Source organism: Mya arenaria, chromosome 8 (genome assembly GCF_026914265.1).
Source record: "Mya arenaria isolate MELC-2E11 chromosome 8, ASM2691426v1".
NCBI classification, from domain to species: domain Eukaryota; kingdom Metazoa; phylum Mollusca; class Bivalvia; order Myida; family Myidae; genus Mya; species Mya arenaria.
This window is the reverse complement of record NC_069129.1, coordinates 61,004,415-61,028,287: the sequence shown is the minus strand read 5'-3', so window position 1 is coordinate 61,028,287 and position 23,873 is coordinate 61,004,415. Positions and strand designations below refer to the sequence as shown.

The following is a 23,873-nucleotide window of genomic DNA, read 5'->3' as shown; positions in this document are numbered from 1 at the left end:
TAGTTGTCATTGAATAGTTTTAAGGACTGGCGTTAGGAAAATATTGCAACGGCTATTTCTCCCTTCAATTTTTTTTTAATCTTATTGCTAAAGCAACCAAGAATTTCAGACAGCAATTGTAATATCCCAGTTGCATTATGTTTTAGATAAGAGGTTAACCTCAGGATTGTGAATAAGACCAGAAGACAGCACAGAGAAGGTATGAGATACATCCCTGCCACTCACATTTGAGCCATTTTGTCAACAACAACAGTTTTTTTGGATCGTGTGCTTTTAACTTCAAACTATTGTACCAGCCCCTTGACTGCTTTGGGCATGAAGCCTGGACTGCTGGCTGCTTTTAAGTATTGACAACTGTCAGCTTTTAGAAACCCGGCAACAAACCTACGACCAATATATCATTTTTGATTGGGAAATTCAGTTTAATACTACCGGCATTAAAAAAATGGACTTGCAATTCAAATGAAAATAGCGCTACATTTCTTCATTTTAAAAATATTTTAGATTACAACCATGAACAAAAGAATTGAAACAATCAATATGACAGCTTCACATATTATAGGGCAACCTTCAACAATCAAATTAAACAAGCCAAATATCATTTCACATTTTATTACATATTTGTTTTTAACATATTCTCATTTTTATGCATTTTGCATTGTTTTTATTATACATTTCTTTTTTGATATTGTTCAATTTTTCTTTTCTTTTTTCAATTTTTCTTTTAACATATTCTTTTTGTAAATGACCTGGAAAAAAAGTGCATGTATTAAAAGTATACAAGTTTGGACGGGCTGATTTTACTTAATCATTTAACATTTTATTCAACTAAATAAATAATCTGCATAAAAACCAAACCTTTAATGTATATTTTTCTGTCACAGTACTTACCTTCTATACCAGAACAATTATTTAAAATAATTACATGGCAGATCTCTATGGTAATAAATATCTATTGCAAACGTGTTTCCATTAGAAACAGCTATAAATTAAAAACAAAGATAAAATCGAAATAAAACCGCAATGCTGCTGTTTCTGACAGTATTAAAACTGTTAACTTATCACTTTAATTCCATTTTTTGTTAGAAATATGATGATGTTTAAGGTGTAGCTTTCTTTTTTTTTTATCATAAATCAAATGAGCTCATTTAATTTTTTGCCAGCAAATGTTGTGCATTACAAAAATCAGCCACCATAAAAACTGCAAGAATATCAAGTGTTTTAGCAGAAGTGTACATCTGCAACACTGTCGTGCAGGTCCAGTGGCTGCAGGCTGGCATGAACACATGGAGAAGAAGGAAGGCCTGGTCGACAATTCAGTGGTCAGTACGGGGAATAGTAGCTCGCACGTCTAAAGCTTCTGAAACGAGAGTACATTGTACATTTTGCCAAAACACGGAACTTTTCAACTTTCAGCTTCACAATACTTAAATCAACCATTCCATATATATATACCGGTACTACTCATTCTGATGATAAATGACAAACTTTTACAATGACGGTATTATACATTTAAAAATATTTTGAAGACTGAAGGCGAGACAGCTTGACCATACATTGCAAGAATGATCCCCAAAATAATTTCAATCCTTATAGTTTACATGATTTTATTATATTAAGTGTATCACTGTATGTGGTGGGTGGTTTGATGAAATAGGTGACAGCTTCCAAAAGATTTGGAACTTCCAATACAAAAAACAAACATGCATTTTTTAATGTTTTAAGGATCAACCCAACACAACACAACAGTCAACATCAGACACTAGACAGTACCTCCAGTAGAAGCCTTCAAAAAGCACATATTATATGACAGCAGTAGGTAAGAGTATATTTGTCATAAATGTGGTCAAGTATTTTTTTTAATTATTTAATCCAGTTATGTGCAGTTTTATCTGTATATTTAAGAAATATTTTTTGGGTATGTTTTGGTAAATGCTTTTTAATTCAACGACGACATGAATGCTATCTCGATAGCTCAACTTTTTCTTTATAAAAGAAGACAAGCTCAAAGCCCTTTGTTTTCTTTTAAATATATTATATACTAAAAATAAGCAGGCGATATAGTCAGGATCAGAAAACAGATTATAATCACACCAATTCATTAGTCTAGCATGTATAACACATCATATCCTGACTATTGTATAAACTCATATAGAATCTACCGGGTATTTTCAAATAACCTTCACCGTAACTGAAACTGATTGTAAATGGACAGGCTTTGGCCTCTTAGGGCTATTCCAGTTAAACATATGTCCCACCCCAGGACGGCAAAATAAAGAAATTCTGTAGGGGGTAGGTCTTTTTCTTAATTTGCTACTGTAGGGGGTGGTAATAAGTCCAATTTCGCTTCTATAGGGGGGCGTCATTTTCTTTTTTGTTTCTGACCGTATCTGCTCATTTATATTCACTGCCCGATGGTGAAATACCGGGTTTTTTTTATCCATATAACATATTTTACCGAACGTCGTGTACAGAATTGGTTTGGATACAAATTTTCGCGATATTACGAGTCGGTTCCGCGGTACCGGAAATCAGAAGAAGTTGCGTCCCTTGACAACAAGATGGCGGAGGCGCCAGAATTTGTAAAGTCGTGGTCGAAGACCAACCTACAAAATTGGCTAGAAACCAATAGTTGCGCCGCATGTGTGGATACGTTTCGTGGTAAGTATACCAATTTGCAGTGTTCGACACTAACGGGGTCCCGGGATCCCGAGGACACCAGTTTTTCAGGAGGGACACCTGAACTTCGAAGTCCGGTATTCCGTCGGGACACTTTAAATTTCTGACTGATAAACGCTAAATATCAATAAATAAGTAGCATTTAATTAATTTATTACCTAAATTCGGGCTCCCTAAATTTCTTGACAGCACATGTCAAAACAATATTATTAATTATCATTATCGGACTCATCAAAGCGAAAGTATAGCTGACTATTTGACTATAGTTACGTCATGAATCTATAAATAAACAGGTCATTTCACAGGCGCATGCAGGTTAACGCTTCCGTTTGGTTGTTTACATTTTAAACAAGGTCAGAGCTGACAGAGATTTATTATCGGTAAAATACTTATGTGGAATTGTTTTGCTTATGTGTCAGAACCGCCCAAAAAGATGCCAACTCTGATGATACCTTTTATATAATATGATGCGACCTTTGAGTATTTACAGTAACATTTACGACACAAAAGAACTGCATCCTACATTCAGCATTCTTTGTTAATTGGCATTCAACTTATCAATATTCTTTGTTAATTTTAAAGACATATATTTTATGCCTTGATAAAAAATAATAGATATAAAATTTGCAGGGTTTTATTCATTAATTCAATAAATTTATAAAATTTTATGACTTTGGCGCGAAAATTAACATGTATACACAATTTTTGGTCGTCTGCTCTTCCAGTATGCACTACGACTGTTGGGCAGTCTGATTGATTTATCAACAGCTCTACTAAATATTGATTGGAGTTTTCACAAGCCAGATGTAATATTCCTACAGTTTCTTAATGAAAAGCACCGACATTTGACAAGACCCTGAACCATGATGTATTTTATGCGTATTTTCCAAAAATCTAAAAATAGTAACAACATCAAGTTTTTGTTTACATTGTATCCATCTCTGTTTTTGACTGAAAACAAAAGGGACTTAGACATTTTCCCGCTTTTGAACCCAATCTACCAACTTAGAGACCAAAATATACCTCACTGCCATTCAGTGCTACTAACCTGTCATTACATGCTGCTGAAAACATGTATAATAATTATGGTGGTTTATACTTGCATTACAAATTGAAAAGTAAAAGGATGTTGAATTTAATATTAAAACAGGCTCAACAATGAAAAAATGTAAAAAGTGGAAGGGACTCCTAATTTCAGGAAGGGACACCTGATTTCAAATGTTGGTGTCCCTTCGGGATCCCTTGGAAAAATGGTTAGTGTCAACCCCTGAAATTGACCACAGTTGTCTAGAATTTTATTAGAAATCATAATTTGTACGTATTGCGTAAATGTTATAAATCCGAATGTTTCGTCCCCTTAACATTTCGACCACAAGTTATTTTAAGGTTGTATATAATTACATGGGTGAAAATTTCAGCCTCATGTGGCTTAATATGCACTTATAGCAACATATGAAGAAACAAGAGAACCGTGGTGTGTAGGTTATAGTCCATATAATGGAAAATAACCAAATTTATTAATGGAAAATAACAAAATTTATTACAAGCGAAGCCCAGTAATAAGTTTTGTTATTTTCCATTACATGAGCTGTAACCGACTTATAGTTCACCCTAGTTTCTAAGCCAATCATCGAACAAGGCCGTATACAGCGTGCCCATTGGCTGCTCGAAGTTCATTTGGCGCGCGCCAAGTCTGTTGACCTAGTTATAATAATTAACTTATTGGATGCAGATGTGATCTTATATGAAACCTATTCGAGCAAAGATTTGGAAATCTCTGGATGATGATTGGCTTAGAAACTAGGGTGAGCTATAAGGTCCTATATAGCTCACCTGATCAAAGAGTTACAAAAGAGTAATTGCAAATAATCTTTGCATATAGACGTATAAAAAAATAAACTTCTCAAGGGGGTCCGAATTTGCTCAAAAAATATTCTAAAGGGGGTTCTTTTCTCATCAAATAAACTTCTGAAGGGGGATGGTCCATTTTGAAAGTGCCTTCCTGTGGTGGGACATATGTTTTACTGGAATAGCCCTTACAAACATCTGCCCTCTTCATATCCTTCCCAAAATAGTAAGTGCTTACCCTCGTCCCCGACCCCGGGGCATGTATCCACCTCCTCCGTAGTGGCCTCCCCTTGACCGCCGGCCACCTCTCCGTCCACGGTTTGTTGTGGTGATCCCGGGACGGTTGGTACGCTTGGCAAACACCTTAAACAGCCAAGAGATTGTTTTCCAAAAATGCAGCACTGTAGAAGGATATGTGCATGTTAATGGACATGCTGTGAGCTCATCATTTCAGCACATTACTAATATAATGCATTATTTATTCTGCTTAAATCTGTAAACAGTTACATCCTAAAGGTCCTCATTGACATTGCTGGATACTGCTATCAAAGCAGGTAAAATGGATGGAACATTACCTACAGTGACCAATAAAGATCAGACTTTAATTGGAATCACTATGACTCATAAGTCTAGCATGTAAAGAAACATCATCTCTTCAATGGTCACCAGTTTGCATTATGTTCAGTGGTTGAAATAAGCACAATCCTGCACTGGTAAAATGCTTTCCGGGCTTGCTCAAATTCTGGGTTTAATACAGCAGGGCTTGTTTAAAACTGTAATGTCAAGCGGTAGTATATGAATTTGGGCTTGTTCATCTAAAAGACTAATTTCAATGACTGCATATTATCTCTTTTATCTTTGAGAAAGATCATTTTTTAAGCGCAAACAAACCCTACCTTTATTTGTCTTCCTCTGAATAAGGATTCATCAAGTGCCAGGCTGGTAGCTACTGAATCTTTGTCAACAAACTCAACATATGCATATCTGAAAAAGAACATTCAAACAAGGTTTAAGAACCCAAAGAAAATGCTCCATGAGAAAAACAGTTATACGAGTATATATATTAGTAGAAACACTTCTTAAATATCTATTTAATGGAAATATTGACAAGAACAGTACACTTCATGCATAACATTTTTTCTTCAAACCCAATGATCATCTGTTGTTGTTTTGTTAGTCGATATAACAACTTAAAAATCAATTAAATCAGAGTTTTGAGACCTTGATACCACTATTTATAGATTGAATATGAGTATCATATCTGGCAACATATGTACCAAGTTTCATCTATATATCTTGAATGGTACCATCATATTGTCAGGATCAGCAAGTATAGATTTTAATCACACTCACTCATTAGTCTAGCATGTATAATACATCATCTCCTGATTATGTTTGGGGTATGTTTAAAACTTCTCTTATAATCATAATATATCATAATTGTTGTATTCGTAAATGTAATAAATGATCCGGAATGTGTCTGACTAAGCACAAGCCAACAAACCATGTACTAGTAGAATTCCTTCCCTGCTTGCTTAAATTATGTATTTTATATAACATGCCAAGCACATGTTGTGTTCACTCAAGAACTGACAAAAATGCTTAATATAAATATGGTGTTATGCACCAGTCAATTGTAACCACGGCCCCTCCAGGTCCTGGGGTATACCAGGGATAGCCGGGGAAATGGGCCGTGTTTTTACCATCCAGGTGGCCCCCCAGCACCAGGTGAATATGGTGGTTTTGTCTTCGCCCCAAAAATAGCAGGAAATGGGCCTGACCTAGGGTCCCTGGGATGCGTGGGGCATTTGGTGGGGATTTTACCAGTAGTTCGTCCCCACAGGGCGGGGATTTTACCCCTGGCTTGGCTGGTCGGAAAGTCCCCACTATGCCCCGGACCTTGGAGTGGCTGTGGTTACAATTGACTGGGGCATAACTTCAAAATTATCGCAATAATCACAAGTGTAACTAAGGTACTATCATATTGTCAGGATCAGGGGGTATAGATTTGAATCACAGACACTCATAAGTCTAGCATGTATAATACATCATCTCCTGACTACCTTTAAAACAAGAGTTACATAAACCATAATATTGTATTCATCAGGGTAAACAAAAGAATTGGAAACGTGTGTGAAGGTAACAACTGCTGTTATAAAAGAAATATTTCAAAATCTTAATTGTTCACTACACCAATTATGAAAAAAAAAAAATCATTAAAAATCAAAGTTCTGCAAGTTTTGCTTCAATAATATCAAAATATACATGAATGTTCAAGAGTTAAAATAAGGTTGGATCATATTGTCAGGATCAGAAAGTATAATTTTTAATCACACACACTCATTAGTCTAGCATGTATAAAACATCATCTCCTGACTATTAAAGTAACGAACATTATAACAAATAATGATAATTATATAAAAACAAAACGGTCAAAACCATTTGCATTTTTTTCAGTATATATAGTAAGGTTTTAGAAATGGCAGGGTGCTGCAGAAAATGGCACATTGTTTTTAAGCTATTAAGAATTGAAACATTACGATTTATTACAGAAAATGTTAGGAATAGCGCTTAATTTGAGTATAATTAGGTTTTTCAACTGCCAAATATGTCAACTTTGTATGCATTTACAGCAAGTTTTTAATCAAAACAAAAGGCAAGTTTGATAATCTTAAGCATTCAATTTTATGAAGGCATGGAGTGCACATGCGGGGTCTCCATGAGAGCAGAAGGGTCGCTATCAAAAAAAGGAAAAGGTGCAGCACCCTTCCTGAGCTCTTTAGCATAAACCCTTCTAAAAGTTTGGAACCTTAATCAGTCCGGACCAGACGACACCCCCCAAAAGAAATTCCCTCTAAAATAAAGGCTTGTTCCAAAGTCTGATTACATAAATGTCCGAAGAATTCTGTCACACATTTTCGCAATTGTAAAGTTGCCTAATGTGACCCCTTTTTGATGTAATAAAATCAGCGAAGTCAATTAACGCATACATTATTGGCCTAAAGGATGTTCCCTTGCATTTAAGGATGTGGTATGACAAACACTGTGTGTTACAATTTCTAGATTTTTACAGACTTAGCTGTTTTTGACTGAATTGAAATAAAAATCAACAATTTTCAGACTGATTTTTAGCTATTTTCTGTAACCAAAATGGGTCCAGCTAAGTACAAGTACCGGTAGTCCAGACCAGCGAATTGTTGGTTTTCAGAAGCCCTGCCCTGGACTTTATGCATTTCTACATTGAATTCTGAGCCTTAATTTTTTCTCTTTAAAATGTGATACTCCAAGTTGCACCAATTCATTCATATTGTGGACATATGAACATTTAAGCAATTCGATTAACCATATAATAAATATTACATAAACTTGTGCAAATGCAATTGTCTTGTCAGGATCAGAAGTTCGATTTTTTATAAATCATTCTGTGAGACTCATTAGTCTAGCATGTATAATACATCATCTCCTGACTAAGACATATAGGATCTGACACTAGTTGTCATTTAATGCAAGATTTTATTAAACGAGTTTATGAAATTTGTTAGTAAGCGAGCCTCTGGCGAGCTTACTAACAACTTTCATGGACGAGTTTAATAAAATTCTTGTATTAAATGACAACGGGTGTCAGATCTTTTTTATCACATGCTTAAAACGGTGTTTGTATTACCAATTTAGTTCTACTTTCTGAACCGATTGTTCAAAGCCAAAGTACTCAGAGTAGAATGTCAATGATGCGCCATATAAATAGTTCCAAATTAAAATGACAAAAGTAACTAGCAGTTATCAAGTTTTAATTCTGATAAAGCGCTTAACAAGTCACAACTATAAAAATGTGTAGAAAATATCCAACAGCATGAATAACGAACAATTTTAACCAAAAAACCCCAATAAGTACACAATTTGATGACGTCACACTCAGAGTACATGCATTTACCCGGTTTAATTGACCTACATCTGTCTGTCAAGTTTTACTGTGTGCACGGATTTAAAAGTTATTCGCTTTCGATGATTTTGCAGCATTTTAGTGTACATGGAGTTTCACAACATGCAGATGATAACGGCAAAGCCTTACTCTGTACTGCATTGATGTTGATGTTGTAAAAATTCCACCAAGAATGTTTCCAGAAAACATGATGTTCTAGCCGCCATGGGATGTGTAATGAGATGTCTGTGCTGCGGAATTCGTATTTGTGTTTTTGGTAACCAACAGCTGATTAAACTGGCAAGCAAATGGCATTGATTGCATATTGCTTGTGTTGGTCAAGATGGAAATGTTTGAAATGTTCTTGTGGTGTTTGTCACTAATGTGGCTGTATTTGTTGACTGACTGGATATTTTTGTGACTAATGATATTCATTATCTGGTTGGCGGAACATTGTTATCAGAAAGTTTTTGTACAAGATGCTTTCTGGCACTATGATTCGTTAGCCATTTGTCTCCCGGAAGTCTTACAGCTTCATTATTAAGGTAAGTATTTGTTGGCATTTAAACCATTTTGTTTACAGACAATGCGGAGGGATATCTAGGTTGCGTGTGATTAGTCTAGTCAATAGAAATGTCTGATAGTATATCTTACACATGTGTAAGATAAAAATATTCGTAATGGGTATATTACAAGGAAAACAAGGGTAAGCATGTGATAAACAATTATCTGCAAAGACGATTGAAATAAAATTATTCTTTATTTTTGCTCTGTATCGTATGAAATTGACGCCACAAGTTCTTACAATATGCCCTTTTCACCCTTAGCACCCTGTTCCTTTTCTGCCACACCTTAAGGATTTTATTTGTAACTTTTAATTACATTAAATCTGTATAAATGCCACAAATGGCAACACATTTTCTTTATGCCCTAAACTTTGTTTATTTCTAGTACTGGTTTAATAAGTTCAATTCACATAAAAATCTGTACCAAAAGAATGAAAATATGACACCAAGATATTTACTTTAATCAACTAAGATCTGCACTGAAACAGCCCAGTGGCCTTTTTTAAAACCTGGCTAAACCACTGTAGTCATTTACATTCCTGTTTCAATCAGGTTTACTTTTAAGTCAAAGACTGAAACGATTATGCAAATATTTAAGAAATGATTATGATAAATGCTTTATTTAAGCAGTCTGCACAATTTGAAAGAAGTTCTCCGTTACTAATTCATATTATATTTTAATGAAGCAATATACTGCGGTACATATCGCCGTGCATTACTTTGTATTGCAGGATACTGTTCATATCGTAACACCCTACTAACAAGTGAAATATTTGAAATAATTTCCAATTAACATAGTTATTACTATTTAAGCATTCCATACCCTTTAGGGTGACCAGAGAATTTATCACAGAGAATGGTGACCCTATTGATGGACCCACAGCCATGGAAGTGCTGTTCGAGCTCTTCAGCAGTTGCCCCATAGTCCACATTGCCAACGTAAATTGATCGAGCATCTGCATCCAACTTCTCCTCCGGGGTTGGGAAAGCAGAACTGGAGGCTGAAAAAAACAAAGGGTATGATGTACAAATCCAGTGGGATACCTGGAATTTATAAAAAAAATCTCAGCTTAATCATGAGAACTATGATTTTTAAAATGAAATAATTTAATCCTTTAATTTTAATAACAGGATACCAATGCTTTTTCAATGCCCCCTCAAAGTGATACATAAAATAAACCTTAATTGCAAAGTTTGTCTACTCATCATCAACTCTACAATTAAAAAAAACATGCTATTCAAGTATCAAGAGAATTACACAAAGTGGGGGAGGACATATTCATTTTCAGATCAACTGCATTCTGCATTTCCCGTATTTTCTCTGCTTCTTCTTCCATTTCCTTCACACGAGCTTTAATGGCTTCAAGCTCCTGTAAGGAAAGAAAGGAATGGTTGTTAATATTGTTCATTTCCGTACATTTAAACAACTGTAAACATTTTTACTTGTAAAACTAAGGCTAACCAATCAAAATTTTAAATTTTCTGAACATGGCTGAAACGTCTCAGATCAAATTTCTAGCACTGGGCCTTTTTGACCCGTCCCCTTGAGTACAGTACATCGTGGATTAATAATAAATTAGAATTGGAACTGTCAAATCAGTCTAAACATGAAACAAGGGAACCCCTATTAAAGAAACCAAGTCTATGAGCCGCACTTTTCCATTTCAGCTTAACTTTCTGTAAATCTTTGTTATCAGCATGATTGACTTCGACAATTGTGTTATGTCTTTGGCAGCCGACCGCTTTAGAAAGTTTAGTTATGAACAGGGAACCAACCAATGAACCATGATAGGTGACTTTTATAATTCATTACGAGAAATTAGATCAAATTCCGTCGTACATACTGGGTCCTCGATTCCGGCATCTGCCTCGACATCTCCATCACCATCATTGTCCACCGGATCGTCGAGCGATACCTCCGCGTCTGCGTCAAAATCTCCAACACTATCGTCTTGCAGAGGGTCAACTTCCTGGCCATTTTCCTCATCAGCCATTATTTAGTGTGAGAAATAAATCTGTTAAACAATAAGTTAAAAGCTTTAAACTTTTATGTGTCCTGAGAAAGAAGTACTTTTCGCATAAATATCGCGGATGGTAAAGGATTTGTTTGAATGTTTGAATGTTTTTGTTTTCTACCGGAACGAATTAATCTCGATCGCTTGCAGCTTGATATGAATCATTTCTCTCAGACGTTTGAAAATTACTTTAAGTCCAAGAAAATATGAAAAGAAGGTTACATACCACTCTTGTATTTCATATTACATACCACTCTTGTATTTCATATTGACACTGAGCAGCAACAAGATTTGTAAATAAACTTATCATGTAGTGCAACCTTTATTATTTATGCTTATATCTCATATAGTAAGTTTGCTGTTGACTGCTTTTCAAGCCAACTTCATGTTTTACTATTTATAATCCCTTTATGTTTTTTATCCTGTGGAATTCATTCCACCAAGAAGTATTTGGTATGCAGTATGTCTAAAGGATCCGGGCCACCTCTGAGCTTCCATGGGGAATGGAAGTTCAATAAACTAATCAAAGTAAAAATATCTCTTCAAACCAGAAACACAGAAATAAATGTGTACAAACTCTTTTGCACTCATAAAAGTTTCATTAACAGATATGGTTTGGGCACAAAAAGTATAGATCTACTGTAAATGAAACTGTTGGCCATTTTCGAAGACTAATGGCAAAACGTGTGTCAAAAGAGAAAAACAGTGTTTTGTAAAGATTATATTTTATACTACTGGTTTTAAAATCTTGATTGTTATGTAAGAAAACAGTTAATAGAATCAACCCGGAATCCATTACCTAGGTAGTAACCAGTACTGGTGTCCATGTTGAGAGGCCATGAGAAGGTACCCCTGGTGGGGATCGGACCCACAACCTACTGGGTGAGAGGCAGATACCTACTCCACTCTAACAACTATCTTTTAATAACCTTGACTTTCAATCTTCAAAAACACTCTTCTGTTGTTTTTTTCCAGCATGCAAATGAACCTTTCAGTTTAAATGTGATTCTGTCCCTGTGTAAGATATGGCTCATCACTGAAATCACAGAAGTACAAAACCACTTTGTTGTCAAGTAGTTTCTAAATACCTGCATTAAAACCAATGTCTGAAATGATCCATATTTGTGTAATGCTTCAGAAGAGTATTAAATATACAGTCGTGTATGTGTACGTGTATATATTTTGGCTCGTGAGAACGACAAACCTTCATCAAATCAGAGATTCAATACAACTTTGGCATGACATGGGATAAAAAACTGCGCTTATTTATAAGCAAACCAAGAAGACAAACAATACTTTTCCTACTAATATTTTATTACATATTTCTTCATAAAAAATCTGATATATACCCAACATTTTGTTGTGTATGTTTATCATATCAGCAATGAGAATAACAGTCATAGCCAAATCACATATACAAAACAATCAGAAATAGCAATGTGCATGCTCTTAGACTATCATTAAAAAACAAACAGTAGCAGTTCTTTCTTCTAAATCTAGACAATTGGTTCATTTAATTATGCATTATCACATCCTTGAAAGTTGAAATATAAAGTGTACAAATGTTTTTTTTAAACAAAAACAATTAAACCAGTTTGGTTTTTCAAGCTGCTCAGTAATAGTTTAAATATTTAACATAAAATCATATTGTCTGGAGCATACACATTGCTACATCAAAGTAATATTCTAAGAACTTTGGCTAAAAGCAATACAGTTATATTTGCGCACAACATGGTTTATTACATGCATGACAGTATGTCAACCAACCACAAGATAATCTGTACCAAGTAAAACACTGGAGATTAGTATATTACGTCACATAGTCTCTATAATATCTTTTTTTTTCATAATTATGAACTTTAGCACAAACAAAAAAATAAACATTAATATTAAGTAATTGGAAAGTGATTGACCTAAAAGGGATTTTTTCCAGTAAACAACTATAGTTTTTTGGTGTCTTTGTTTTCAAAAGAAGGAGGGAAAACATGAGGAAAAATGTGAAATTTCTGTGAAACAATATTAACAACCATTGATAGTATTAGAAAGGAAACAATTGAACATAAATTATCACTTTAATTCGATAAACACAAAACCTTGCCAAGTAAGATTCTTGTTGTATAAATTGTGATACCACTGGCTTCCTTCATTTTAATGGAAAAAGAAAAGTTTTGCTATATTTTTAACAATAACAAGCAATAGAAAGCACACAAAAAATTAAACTGAAGTGTTCATGAGTATTATATGGTTCAGTTTAAATAAATCATAAATAAATAATAAATAGGTGGTAACCATGTGCCTTTCTGGGGATAGACAGTTTCACACACAGAGAACCATCAAAAACTCATTATTTCTACATGTGAAATATTTCCAAATATAAAGCAAACCCAATTGTATTAATTTTAACTAATGAACATTAAATTTATCATACATTTTCGAGCAAAATACTCAAAGAATATGAGAATATAGATAAACAGGAGATCTCGACTAAAATAATTATAACATTAAAATTACAGATCATCTTGTCTTGTTCTTGCGCAATAACAATTAACAGTAGACATATGTACTTATTATAGGATATTGCTGACTCTAGAAAACTGTAATTTACTATGGAACTTGCAAGGCAAAAATGATATTTTAACAACAACAACAAAATGTTGTGTCCAGTAACAATTTAAATACACAACAGTAAATTGTATAATGATACATACTTTCAAAAAATGTGATTTGTGCGATGCTCAACATGTGTAGCTTTTATACATCCTTGATATTTTAGTACCCACAATAGTGAAGCGTAATAACATCAATCAGTGTGCACCATGCTATTCATTAATTCTGCTTATAAATTTTAATACATAGATTAAGTTTTCACAAAAAGCTCATTCATTTGATCAATTTTCATCCTCAAAAATCAATGCGAGAATAAATTCTTTGACTGGCTACCCTTTGAATGTTTCCTACTATTGAAATCTATTGCAAGATGTTTTTTTTGTTTGTTAAGCATTCATTCCAAATCAATTATCAATCACAATGAGATGTCACGTCAAGAGATTTACAAAATGAAATGTACAATGTAAACACTACTAATTATGCGCATGAATAGCAACAAGTAGAAAATAAACTAAATGGAAAGTAATGAAAGTATACCTTTAAAATACAAACAATTTAGTAACAAATGCTGAACGACAATTTTCTTTTATTTAATCTACATAAACAAAAATGATCAAATGCCTTCAAATACGAAAATAGCAAAAAATACATGTTCATGCTTTAAGTCACATACAAGTTGTATTAAAATGCTATAACTATGATGAATCAGTTGTATACAAGATTTTATCTAATATACAGTCCAAGGTTGCTGATCCTTTTAGATCAAGTCAAAGTGTGGGAAATGGCGCAGGAGCACAGGCGGACGACACCTATGATACCGAGCAATGGGTGAATGGTTAAACACAGAACATAGATATAGAAAATGCACCATAGTCTGCAAAGATTCAGTGAAGGTTTTTATAATTACGGTATAAAGCAAAAAATCTTCAGACTTAATACAATTAATAAAAACTAGCAGGTGTCAGGTCTGGTGTATTTTATAATCTATTTGAGATATCATTGTTAGGGTTTATATTTGCCTTTCTGGAAAAAAAAGTTGTAAGGAAAAGATTAGGTAGAGGTTATACAAATATCATTGAAAACATGCATACCAGTAATTACTAAGACTTCATTTCACTTTTCATGATCAATGAAAACATCATATACTTTATTCTTTAACTGTCATCACTATTTATTTTTAAGATATGTCGCTAATGGCCCTACATGTAGGAGCAAACAAAAATATAAATCACAACCAAAAATCTGCTCTATATATACGATGCATTATGATGGATATATCACCAGATCTGCTCTATATATACGATGCATTATGATGGATATATCACCAGACTTGCTCTTTGTATAAGAGGCATTATGATCGATATATCACCAGACTTGCTCTTTGTATAAGAGGCATTATGATAGATATATCATCAGACTTGCTCTTTGTATAAGATGCATTATGATGGATATATCACCAGACTGGCTCTATGTATAACAGGCATGATGATGGATATATCACCAGACTTGCTCTATGTATAACAGGCATTATGATGGATATATCACCAGACTTGCTCTATGTATAACAGGCATTATGATGGATATATCACCAGACTTGCTCTATGAATAAGAGGCTAAGATGGATATATATTATCAGACTTTTAGCATTGAATTTAAAGCAACATCATCACGCTTGATACACAATATAAGTTTACTTATTGGTGCTAATTGACAAAGTACCCTGCACATTTTCAGAATCCAATACCATGATAGTACATGTAGAACCTAGCTCTGGGATATTGATTGCATGTTTATTAAATTCATATAATTTTACTTTATAATAAAACTACGCTCATTTTAATATTTTCAAAATCTTCACCCTATTTTCTCTATGTTAATTTGAATAAATGGCAAAACTTTCTGGAAGTGTTACAATCATGTGTGAAAAAAAATCCTTCGGTGAAAATCATAAGGTACTGGATTCCAACTTACAGCAACATTTTAACATCATAACTTGAAGCTAGGACCTTCAACAGTTACCATTGTTTTTACAAAAATATTACTTGCAGATATCTTGATATAAATACTTGCAGCAGTATTGCTTGACACAATTAACACATGTACTCAGAATTGTTCCAACTTATCGAAGGTTTAATTTTCACTATTGTTCCAAGTATCTATTTAGTTGTAATTAAAAATGTAAAAAAATATATCCAAAAAATCATTTAATCAATGTTCGCAAATGATTAAATAATACGGTCATAAAGAGTTGACAAAACTAATCTTCAGTAACCATGGTAATGGTGAGAATGTAAGCACTGACAATCACACAACACAGGGAAGTACATCAGCATGCCCTGTCATCAACACAGAGAACTGGCAAACATACACATTGAAAATGATGATCTTTAGAGAGGATCAATTTTGCAAGATTTAAATGAAACTTTTGTCACATATCACTGTATCATTATACTGCAGTCACTATGCATTAACTATGTCATCATTCCAGCTATCAAATATGAAGGCATTCCTTTAATTTCAAACAGACTCTGTACAAACCTATAATATATAAATAGAATTTCAAGGACAATTATCGCCATAATTTGTTGCTATTTGTGCAATTAATCAGATCCAATATTACAGTCCATGTACAGGATAAACTAATTGATCATTGTCGCTGCACTCTTGCATTCTGTTAGCAATCTGAGATCACAAGCACTCTTGTTTGTGAACATCTTTAAGGCCTCTTGTGAATGTACAATCTACACTCGCCCGCTGTGACACGTGCTCATGACGACACACTCAGTTCCCAGAATGCCTCGTTTTCCTGGATTCAACCATGGCAAACTCATTTAAATTAAAAATTCAATTCAGATGATGCTAAAATTTTATAAATTGGTAATTAATTTATTTAATTTAAATATTTAATTATTAAGTCCATGTCTGAGAAAGGTTTCAATAATAAAAAGAAATAAGTAACATGATATGTCACACTCCTTCCACTGCTTGATAATGAAAATTAATGAGGGCCGCTCGGAGTCTTGTTAATTGTAGCCAGAGGCTTCATTGAGTTGATTTGAGTGTGATCATCTGGTTGTAATTGCTTTTTTATGCATACTGGACATGCTTATGTACTTCACTGCAAACTATAAATTAACAATACCATAAATGAAATATATATACTTATATAATTATATAATATGTATATAGTTTAACAAACAAAACATTTAAAACCTGTTGTTTTTTTCTTTAAAATACATGTTGCAAGCATATGCCTTGTATACAAAAACAATAGATCACTCTACCACACACAACAGAACATTGTATCCTTACAAGCTTTATACAAAAAAGAAACTATCACATATATAAGTCATGTGTTGTGTGATAAAACACTGCTTCAAGTTCAACAATTCCTTCCAGCATTTATCGCCACAAGCCCTCCAGGATTTTATGTACTTGTTGAGTCTTTTCAATTGTATTTCTACCGACAGCAATAAAACACCTGATATGCTGTTTTAATCCTTCAACTTAGCTGCTGTGCCCATCAGTGGTTCATGTTTAAAGCTTCCACTGGTTAGTCCCCTTTACGTGTTGATCAGCGTGTATAAATATCCACATCGATACATTTCTCAACAATATACAGACATTGAAGTTAGCACAATCTGGTTTTTGCAAATAGTGGTGTTACTTACATATATATAAGTTATGATTGTAGTTTTAATGCACAAGCTTTTGTATATTAATAATCCATGACGACAACTCTAATGACTTATGAAGAGAAAAAACAGTTGGTGATAACTGCTAACAGTAACGACAACTGCTTACACTTGAAACGATGAACAGAGTGGCTCTTCAGAGAATGGATAATCACCCCAGAAACTCGAAATACTTCACAGACAGATGGACAGATGTAATGGTGACAGCCCGTTACACACAACTGAGGTGCTCTTTACCACACAGCACAAATAAAATCCGTGTTTATACACTATACAATGATGTAAATACAAATGAAATGCATCACTCCCCATCGTTTCCTTTCAACTCCAGCGTACATCACACCAATAGCCACACACGAGTGAATTTCAATTTCAACAACGTCACAATTTCTAGATATTTTCTAATTTCCTCAAAAACAGAGAAAACCAAGTAGAGGCAGATTCACATATTCGCGTGATACCCGGCGTTGTCCCGGAACGGGCGGCATCACAGTAGTTCATACTGTCTAAGGTGCATCCTCTGTATAATATCACGACAATCGTTGAACACTCGGCGAATGTTCTCTGTATCCACAGCACACGTAAAATGGGGGTAGCAGTAGTGGCGGCCATCTCCGCTCGCTGTGCTGATCCGCTGGAACACAAAGTATGGAAAGGTAAGTTAAAAAAGAGAAAATAATATATTGCATACTGCAGGTGTTGTTTTTTGTTGTTGTTGTTTTTTGGTGTGTGTGGGGGGGTGGGGGGGGGGGGGGGTAGCGAGTCATTAAGTAAGTCTACTAAGCCTATTGATAAACCATGAGTCAAATAATTTCAGTTCATGTAAGAAGTGAAGTTACAATAGATAGATAAGCATTATTATTCATCATAACCCCAAACATTTCCTAGCTATGGACAACCTGAGGGTCGACCTTTTAAGTAATATGTGCGCAAAGAAATGCTAGGGGCTTTCAGGTTTTTGCTCGGGACCTACATGTATGGTTGTAAAATATGGAAGTCCCAATGGGTAAACTTTATATGGTTATTTAAGTAGTTTTAAAGGTTGAGTACCATTGTATAAAGTCTCAATGAAATACATTATGTAGTAGCTGAAATATTAACCTATGACTCTTACACGCAAACCTTAACCAGAGTTTCTAAGTCGAATCATAAAGTGCCATTTGCATTTTATTTAAAAAAGTAATACTAGTATCTAACTACATCAATTAAGCTGATTGGATAGTTTGGAATACATATCTATAGTTTCAATGCATTTGTTGAGGTTACGACTTAAAGCTGCTTACATGCAAAACCTTAAGCAAGGTGTGACACTGACACCAAGGCCAGGGTGAGTAGATTAGCTCTCCTTATTCTTCGAATAGTCGAGCAAAAAATGTGAGCATGTTCATTGGAAAGACTAATTTCAAGAAAAAAATATTTCTTCAATAAATACATAAAACGAATACTTATTACTGTTCCCGAAATGTTTATACTCACCAAGAACTCGTCCCTAATGAAATATTTTGCCCTAACAACCTCCGGATCATCCCCCGGCTCAAGCTGGACTGAAACACACAAACATTCAACAAGGTCAACATGGAACCATTATTGTGTTAAAAGACCTTGATTTGGAAATCAGTTGTTTTAGTGTGAATATTAATAACCTTAGTTAGTTCTCCACAAACCTGATCTTAAACTGTTAACATGTTGTCAGCATTTTCTAAATATGAAAATATATCGAGTAACAGAGTTGTAGTAATTTAAAATGTTGTCACACAGTGGCAAGATAATTAACGAGTCATGTGTAAGGAACTTATTATTCTATCACTTCATCTAAAAAAAAATTATATGCAGTTAGTTATACATATTGCTTTTTGGTATAGGAAGAAAAGGTGTTTGTTTACATTTCACTTTAAAGGGACGTTACTCTACTTGTTTGACGGATTAAGTTATAACAGCAGCAGAAAATCGGGTACGATTAGCATAAGCAGGAGAACAATTAAACGAAACTGATCATATTAAAGCTGCACTCTCACAGATTTAAATTTTTACAACTTTTTTATTTTTTGTGTCAATATCTGCAAACCAATGATATATGATTGCTGCCAGAAAATCGGATCGTAATGAAAAATAATGTTTAATGGCTTAAACCGTGACTAACGGTTTAAGAAAAATGCATAAAACATCAATTTTTAAACTTAAATATAAAAATCTGCTATCTAATTTTTTGTCGGGTGTCTTAAATAACTGGTTTCCATGGATTTATCGCAAAAATTGGCTCGTTCCATGACAAAAAATAAAAAAGTTGTCAAAACGTTCAACCTGTGAGAGTGCAGCTTTAAAGGTTCAAAATTGTACAATAGATTTTACGTATCATGATTCTGTATTAAAAAAAAAAAAATAGCCATGCATACTGTGAAGTGGCATCATTGCGCACTGTTAATGTGTGATGGTGTGACTTACTGCTGGTTTACTGGACCAATCCTACAAACTGTTAAGATAACAGTGTTGTTCGTCTCATTATACCATGTGACATCATGTTGTTTATTGATTATGAAATACAGTTTTGCAATTAACTATTTATGTACTTTATACCACTTGTGCTTTTGTTATTCAATAGATTTATCATTTATGTACATGTGCTGTACTATTTAATATTTTTTGCCATTCTAACAACTCAATAAAAATATTCAAAATAAAATCGTGGTTGCCGATTTTGGTGGTATGACTGGAGGCAACAAAATAAAGACCCCCTCCCGTGATATTTCTTGTTGTTGTTTTTTGCCTGTGTCCTATCAATTCTAGCATCCTATACACAGTGATTTACAGAGAATATATATTTAATGGTTTATGAGATATGGCCAAGATTTAAGTTTTTTTGTACAACCACCCTTACACCAAAGCTATGAGAATGCTTCGACTTTTTTACAAGTACTAAGTCACTTCAAAATATTGCTATATTCATACATATTATTCTCCCCTATCATTATATGGTTTTAACAAATCAAATTTCATGACAGGCTCAGTTTGTTTTTCAATGTAAATGAATTCTGCTCTTGACATATTCATGGTTAAACTATCTCAATTATGTCCTATATTTGGTAACATCCAAGTTACTGCCTTTGTAAAAATGCCAAATTTAGCTGTCATAAAAAAGATATGTAAATAATTAAAAGAAAGCATTGTAGCACTTACAAAACATCACCAACGGCCGGCCGAGAGAGAAATTTCAGGCTCCATCTTTAATGTTGAAAAAGTATTATAGGTGTTTCTGAATGATTTTAGCTTGATTATGAGGACAGCTTTAAAGAGATATTAACCACTCTTGTTCCTGCATATGGGAAGGAAGAAGGAAGTTATATTTATAAAGAAATAAAAAAATATATCACAGGTTAAGTAAAGTGTGCTGCCCATCCAGGGATTGACCCTGGAAACCCCTGCTACATGTCAGGTGCTCGAACAACTAAGCTAACCAGATTTGAGAGGCTAAAGAAGGTTGGCCAGGTGCAGCTCATACCCAAAGACTCTTGGGTGAGAGGAAAGCCATTACTACTAGACAACTTCTAACTCCCTTGTGAAAAATTGCTGTCTTTTCAGTTATTTATAGTAGGTCAGGTTAAACAATGATCTGTAACACCGAGCAGCCTTTCACAATGTGAACAAGTAGCCAAAAATAAATGTCATCATATAGGTTCATTTGGTATAGTTAATGTCTCGTGTGTTAGTTGGCATTTATCAGATTGAAGGTGATCAGGCGCGACACAGCCACACAACCAGATTCATCTGATGGCATACTAACAAACATTAATCGGCTTAGTATTTGACTTCTGCCACAGTCTTGGATTTACCTGCTTAAAAATCAATAAAAGCTTACTGCTAATTTAGCAAAGGAAAGGTAGGATAAATTTGAAAAAAAATGTCATCCCAAGGAACAAAATATAATTTCAATAGTAATAGCCTTTTATTATTGAACAAAAAGGCGAAACAATAGTAAGTATGAAACTAATTAGCTTGTATACAATGAAGCATCAAAGATGGCCTAAGGGGCTCTGCAGTTTCTATTATCTCAGATAAGAAGATATGCAGAATTTTTTTAAAAGACAGATTTTAAAATGGACATCAAAAATCACAATAAAACTTTCTCATTAAAAAAGGTCCATTATTTAACTTACAGGTTGCATTGGAATATTATATACATATATTTTATTGATCCATTTCCCACCCTTTTTACAGATATTTTGTCCACAAAAAACCATAGTTACTGTAAAGAATAATTGCATATAAGACCTGATTTCATCTTGGCAACAGTTGTTGATGTGCTGGGTATTTTCGTCTCTAGTTAAATGTATAACAAGGCGAGCGTTGCTAGTTTAACAGATACAAACCCTCACTATTGACAAATCTGTACTAAGCTTATGATGTTGACGTTGCCATGGAAACTAATATACCAGTGTAAATAATTCATTTATACTGATTAATTACAAATCATAAAAGGGTACAAACACACGTTTAACCACTAAACAAGAGTGCAACCATGTTTTTATTTTTCAAACACCATAAACTATAGCTTGAAGAAAAACTCCCACTATGTTTGAGTACACAATAATTTGCAATGTTGGCAAGACTTGCTCTTAGTGCAACTGAAAACCTTTTTTAAAATGCGGATAACAAAATGAACACTTCTATCTCTTCCTGTTTTTATATAGTTATAGAAGTAAATATATAAATCACTATTTAAATAAGAAAATCGAAAGGCTTAACATCATGTCTAATGATGCAATGCTTCATTTAGGGTGAAGGACGATTGGTCCTGACATTTATTTGGGAGTACAAATTGTGTTTTTTCAACGTCTCATGGTTGTTTAACATAATGATCTTGTTACTGTTTGAAATATTGCCTTCCATTAACTTCTTTTTATTTTAAAAGGAAATCTTTTCATCTTCGGCAATAATTGTCTAAATGAAGGTGCATTTTTCTACATGCACCATGGTTTACAGCTTTACGAGCAAGCAGCAATCACACAAAAGTACACGCATACATTAATCTACTTGATTTCAACTGTTTTTTCACACACAGTTTTAACAATGGTTTGATGGTCTTTCTAGTTCGCTTACTGTTGTACATAAAGACTAGCCTACAATGAAAACATGCACTTTAGGGTTCTGTTACCGTATTTTCTCGACTATAAGGCGATTCGCTTATAAGACGGCCCCCTAACTTTGCCCATGAAATCTGGTGCTTTTGTTTCGACTCACTTATAAGACCGGGTCAATTTTTAAGCAAATCTAAAATGCTAAAATTCTTCTTAATGTGTAAAAATGTTCAAGCTCAACGGACAATTAACGACTTTCGCGGTAACTGTTTTTGTTTTACTCAAAGAAAATTGCGGTCAACTGTGAGCTCTCCATTTGGAGGTAGGTTAAAAATGAGTACATGATTACGCGTTTAAGTTTGCAGGACGGGTCGTTACTTATCGGAATTGTAATAATTAATCAATAACAACGTATGTTTGTTTTAGTTGATTTTTTTATTGAAGACACCAATGAAGTTCTTCGGCAAAATAAATGGCTTCAATAACATAATTGCGAAAAGCCGAGGCATGAATAGGTGTTTGTTTAGCAATAATGCTTTAGGCAATATTGTCCCTTGATTGGCGACGAACATAAAGGATTCATATTCGCATTGTCATTTGTTTGCTTAATCAAATTGACAGTTAGGTACCTACATCATAATAAGTTTCCAATTTATTGATTTGATATATCTGTCAAACTGATTATACTGACGCGCGCCATGAGAAAAAATGGGGTGCAGATATAATGGTACACTGTGTGACGTCAGAGCACGCGCGGTGAAGAGATTTTGTGTTGTTGTTTACTTAATTGCCCCATACTTGTATCAGCAGACGATATACTGGATAGACGAATACCCTATGTAAATTTTTACTGATTTTGACTTGAATCTTTTTTTAAAAATTTTATCGACTCGCTTATAAGACGGGACCCCTACTTTGGGGGTAAAAATCGGGACCCAATTTCCCCGTCTTATAGTCGAGAAAATACGGTACTAGTGTATTTTGCTCATATGAATGTCATGCAGTGGCAATAGCGGACCCGTTAGCTTATCAGACTCCAGTTAAGCAGGTCCCAAGTTTCATCCCCACCTAGAGCCTAGTCATTAATAGTTACTGGTTATGATCAAGGAATGGTAAATGGTTCACAATCTTACGTGTTTCAGACTCTTAAGTCAATCTTAACTTTCACAGTTTAAATATTTTGTTCAGCTCTCATGAAAATTCTCATAATGTGTGACGAGAAAATCTCACCTTCGCTGGGAATTTGGTAACGTTTAAAGTCCGGGAAGTATTCCTCTATTTTGGACTTTCCGGACTTCACTTTTTCTGCTAGAAGATCTTGTTTGTTTAAAAATAATATAACAGATATCGTCCGCAACCACCTGAAAGGAAAAACAAAGAATTAATGCAAACACTCGTTGAGAAATCAACATTTTTGTTATTGAAGTTTAAGAAGCAATAATCTATTATTCTGTACTTTAAGGAATACAAAA

The 23,873-nt window shown here is 34.2% G+C and overlaps 2 protein-coding genes across 3 annotated transcripts in view; both read right to left on the bottom strand.

Moving 5' to 3' along the window:
- Positions 1-596: 596 nt before the first annotated feature.
- LOC128243777 (polyadenylate-binding protein 2-A-like) lies at positions 597-11,182 on the bottom strand. Of its 2 annotated transcripts, none has more exons than XM_052961711.1 (6): positions 10,857-11,182; positions 10,271-10,382; positions 9,836-10,013; positions 5,424-5,511; positions 4,766-4,890; positions 597-1,360 (listed from the first exon to the last, which is right to left on the bottom strand). In XM_052961711.1, the coding sequence occupies exons 1-6, from the start codon at positions 11,004-11,006 to the stop codon at positions 1,324-1,326; spliced, it is 690 nt and encodes a 229-aa protein (XP_052817671.1). In that variant the 5' UTR covers positions 11,007-11,182; the 3' UTR covers positions 597-1,323. The 2 variants fall into 2 exon arrangements, with proteins under 2 accessions (XP_052817671.1, XP_052817672.1); XM_052961712.1 differs by having other exon boundaries at positions 597-1,357.
- A 1,138-nt stretch (positions 11,183-12,320) lies between these two features.
- The window catches only part of LOC128242693 (guanine nucleotide-binding protein G(s) subunit alpha-like), a 50,101-nt gene continuing 38,548 nt past the window's right edge, over positions 12,321-23,873 (bottom strand). Inside the window, exons 9-11 of the mRNA XM_052959948.1 lie at positions 23,632-23,762; positions 18,806-18,873; positions 12,321-17,963 (exon numbers count right to left, since the gene is read on the bottom strand). Coding sequence (XP_052815908.1) covers positions 17,817-17,963; positions 18,806-18,873; positions 23,632-23,762 — 346 coding nt within the window. The 3' untranslated portion in view covers positions 12,321-17,816. The remainder of the gene's footprint in view (positions 17,964-18,805; positions 18,874-23,631; positions 23,763-23,873) is intronic.

Bases quoted from the DNA above. Each gene is read 5' to 3' on its own strand.
- LOC128243777 (XM_052961711.1), bottom strand. From the start codon at position 11,006: ATGGCTGATGAGGAAAATGGCCAGGAAGTTGACCCTCTGCAAGACGAT. The intron at 4,891-5,423 runs GTAGGGTTTGTT...TGGCTGTTTAAG, and splicing joins TCAGAGGAAGACAAATAAAG to GTGTTTGCCAAGCGTACCAA. The intron at 1,361-4,765 runs GTAAGCACTTAC...CTCTCGTTTCAG, and splicing joins CCCCGGGGTCGGGGACGAGG to AAGCTTTAGACGTGCGAGCT.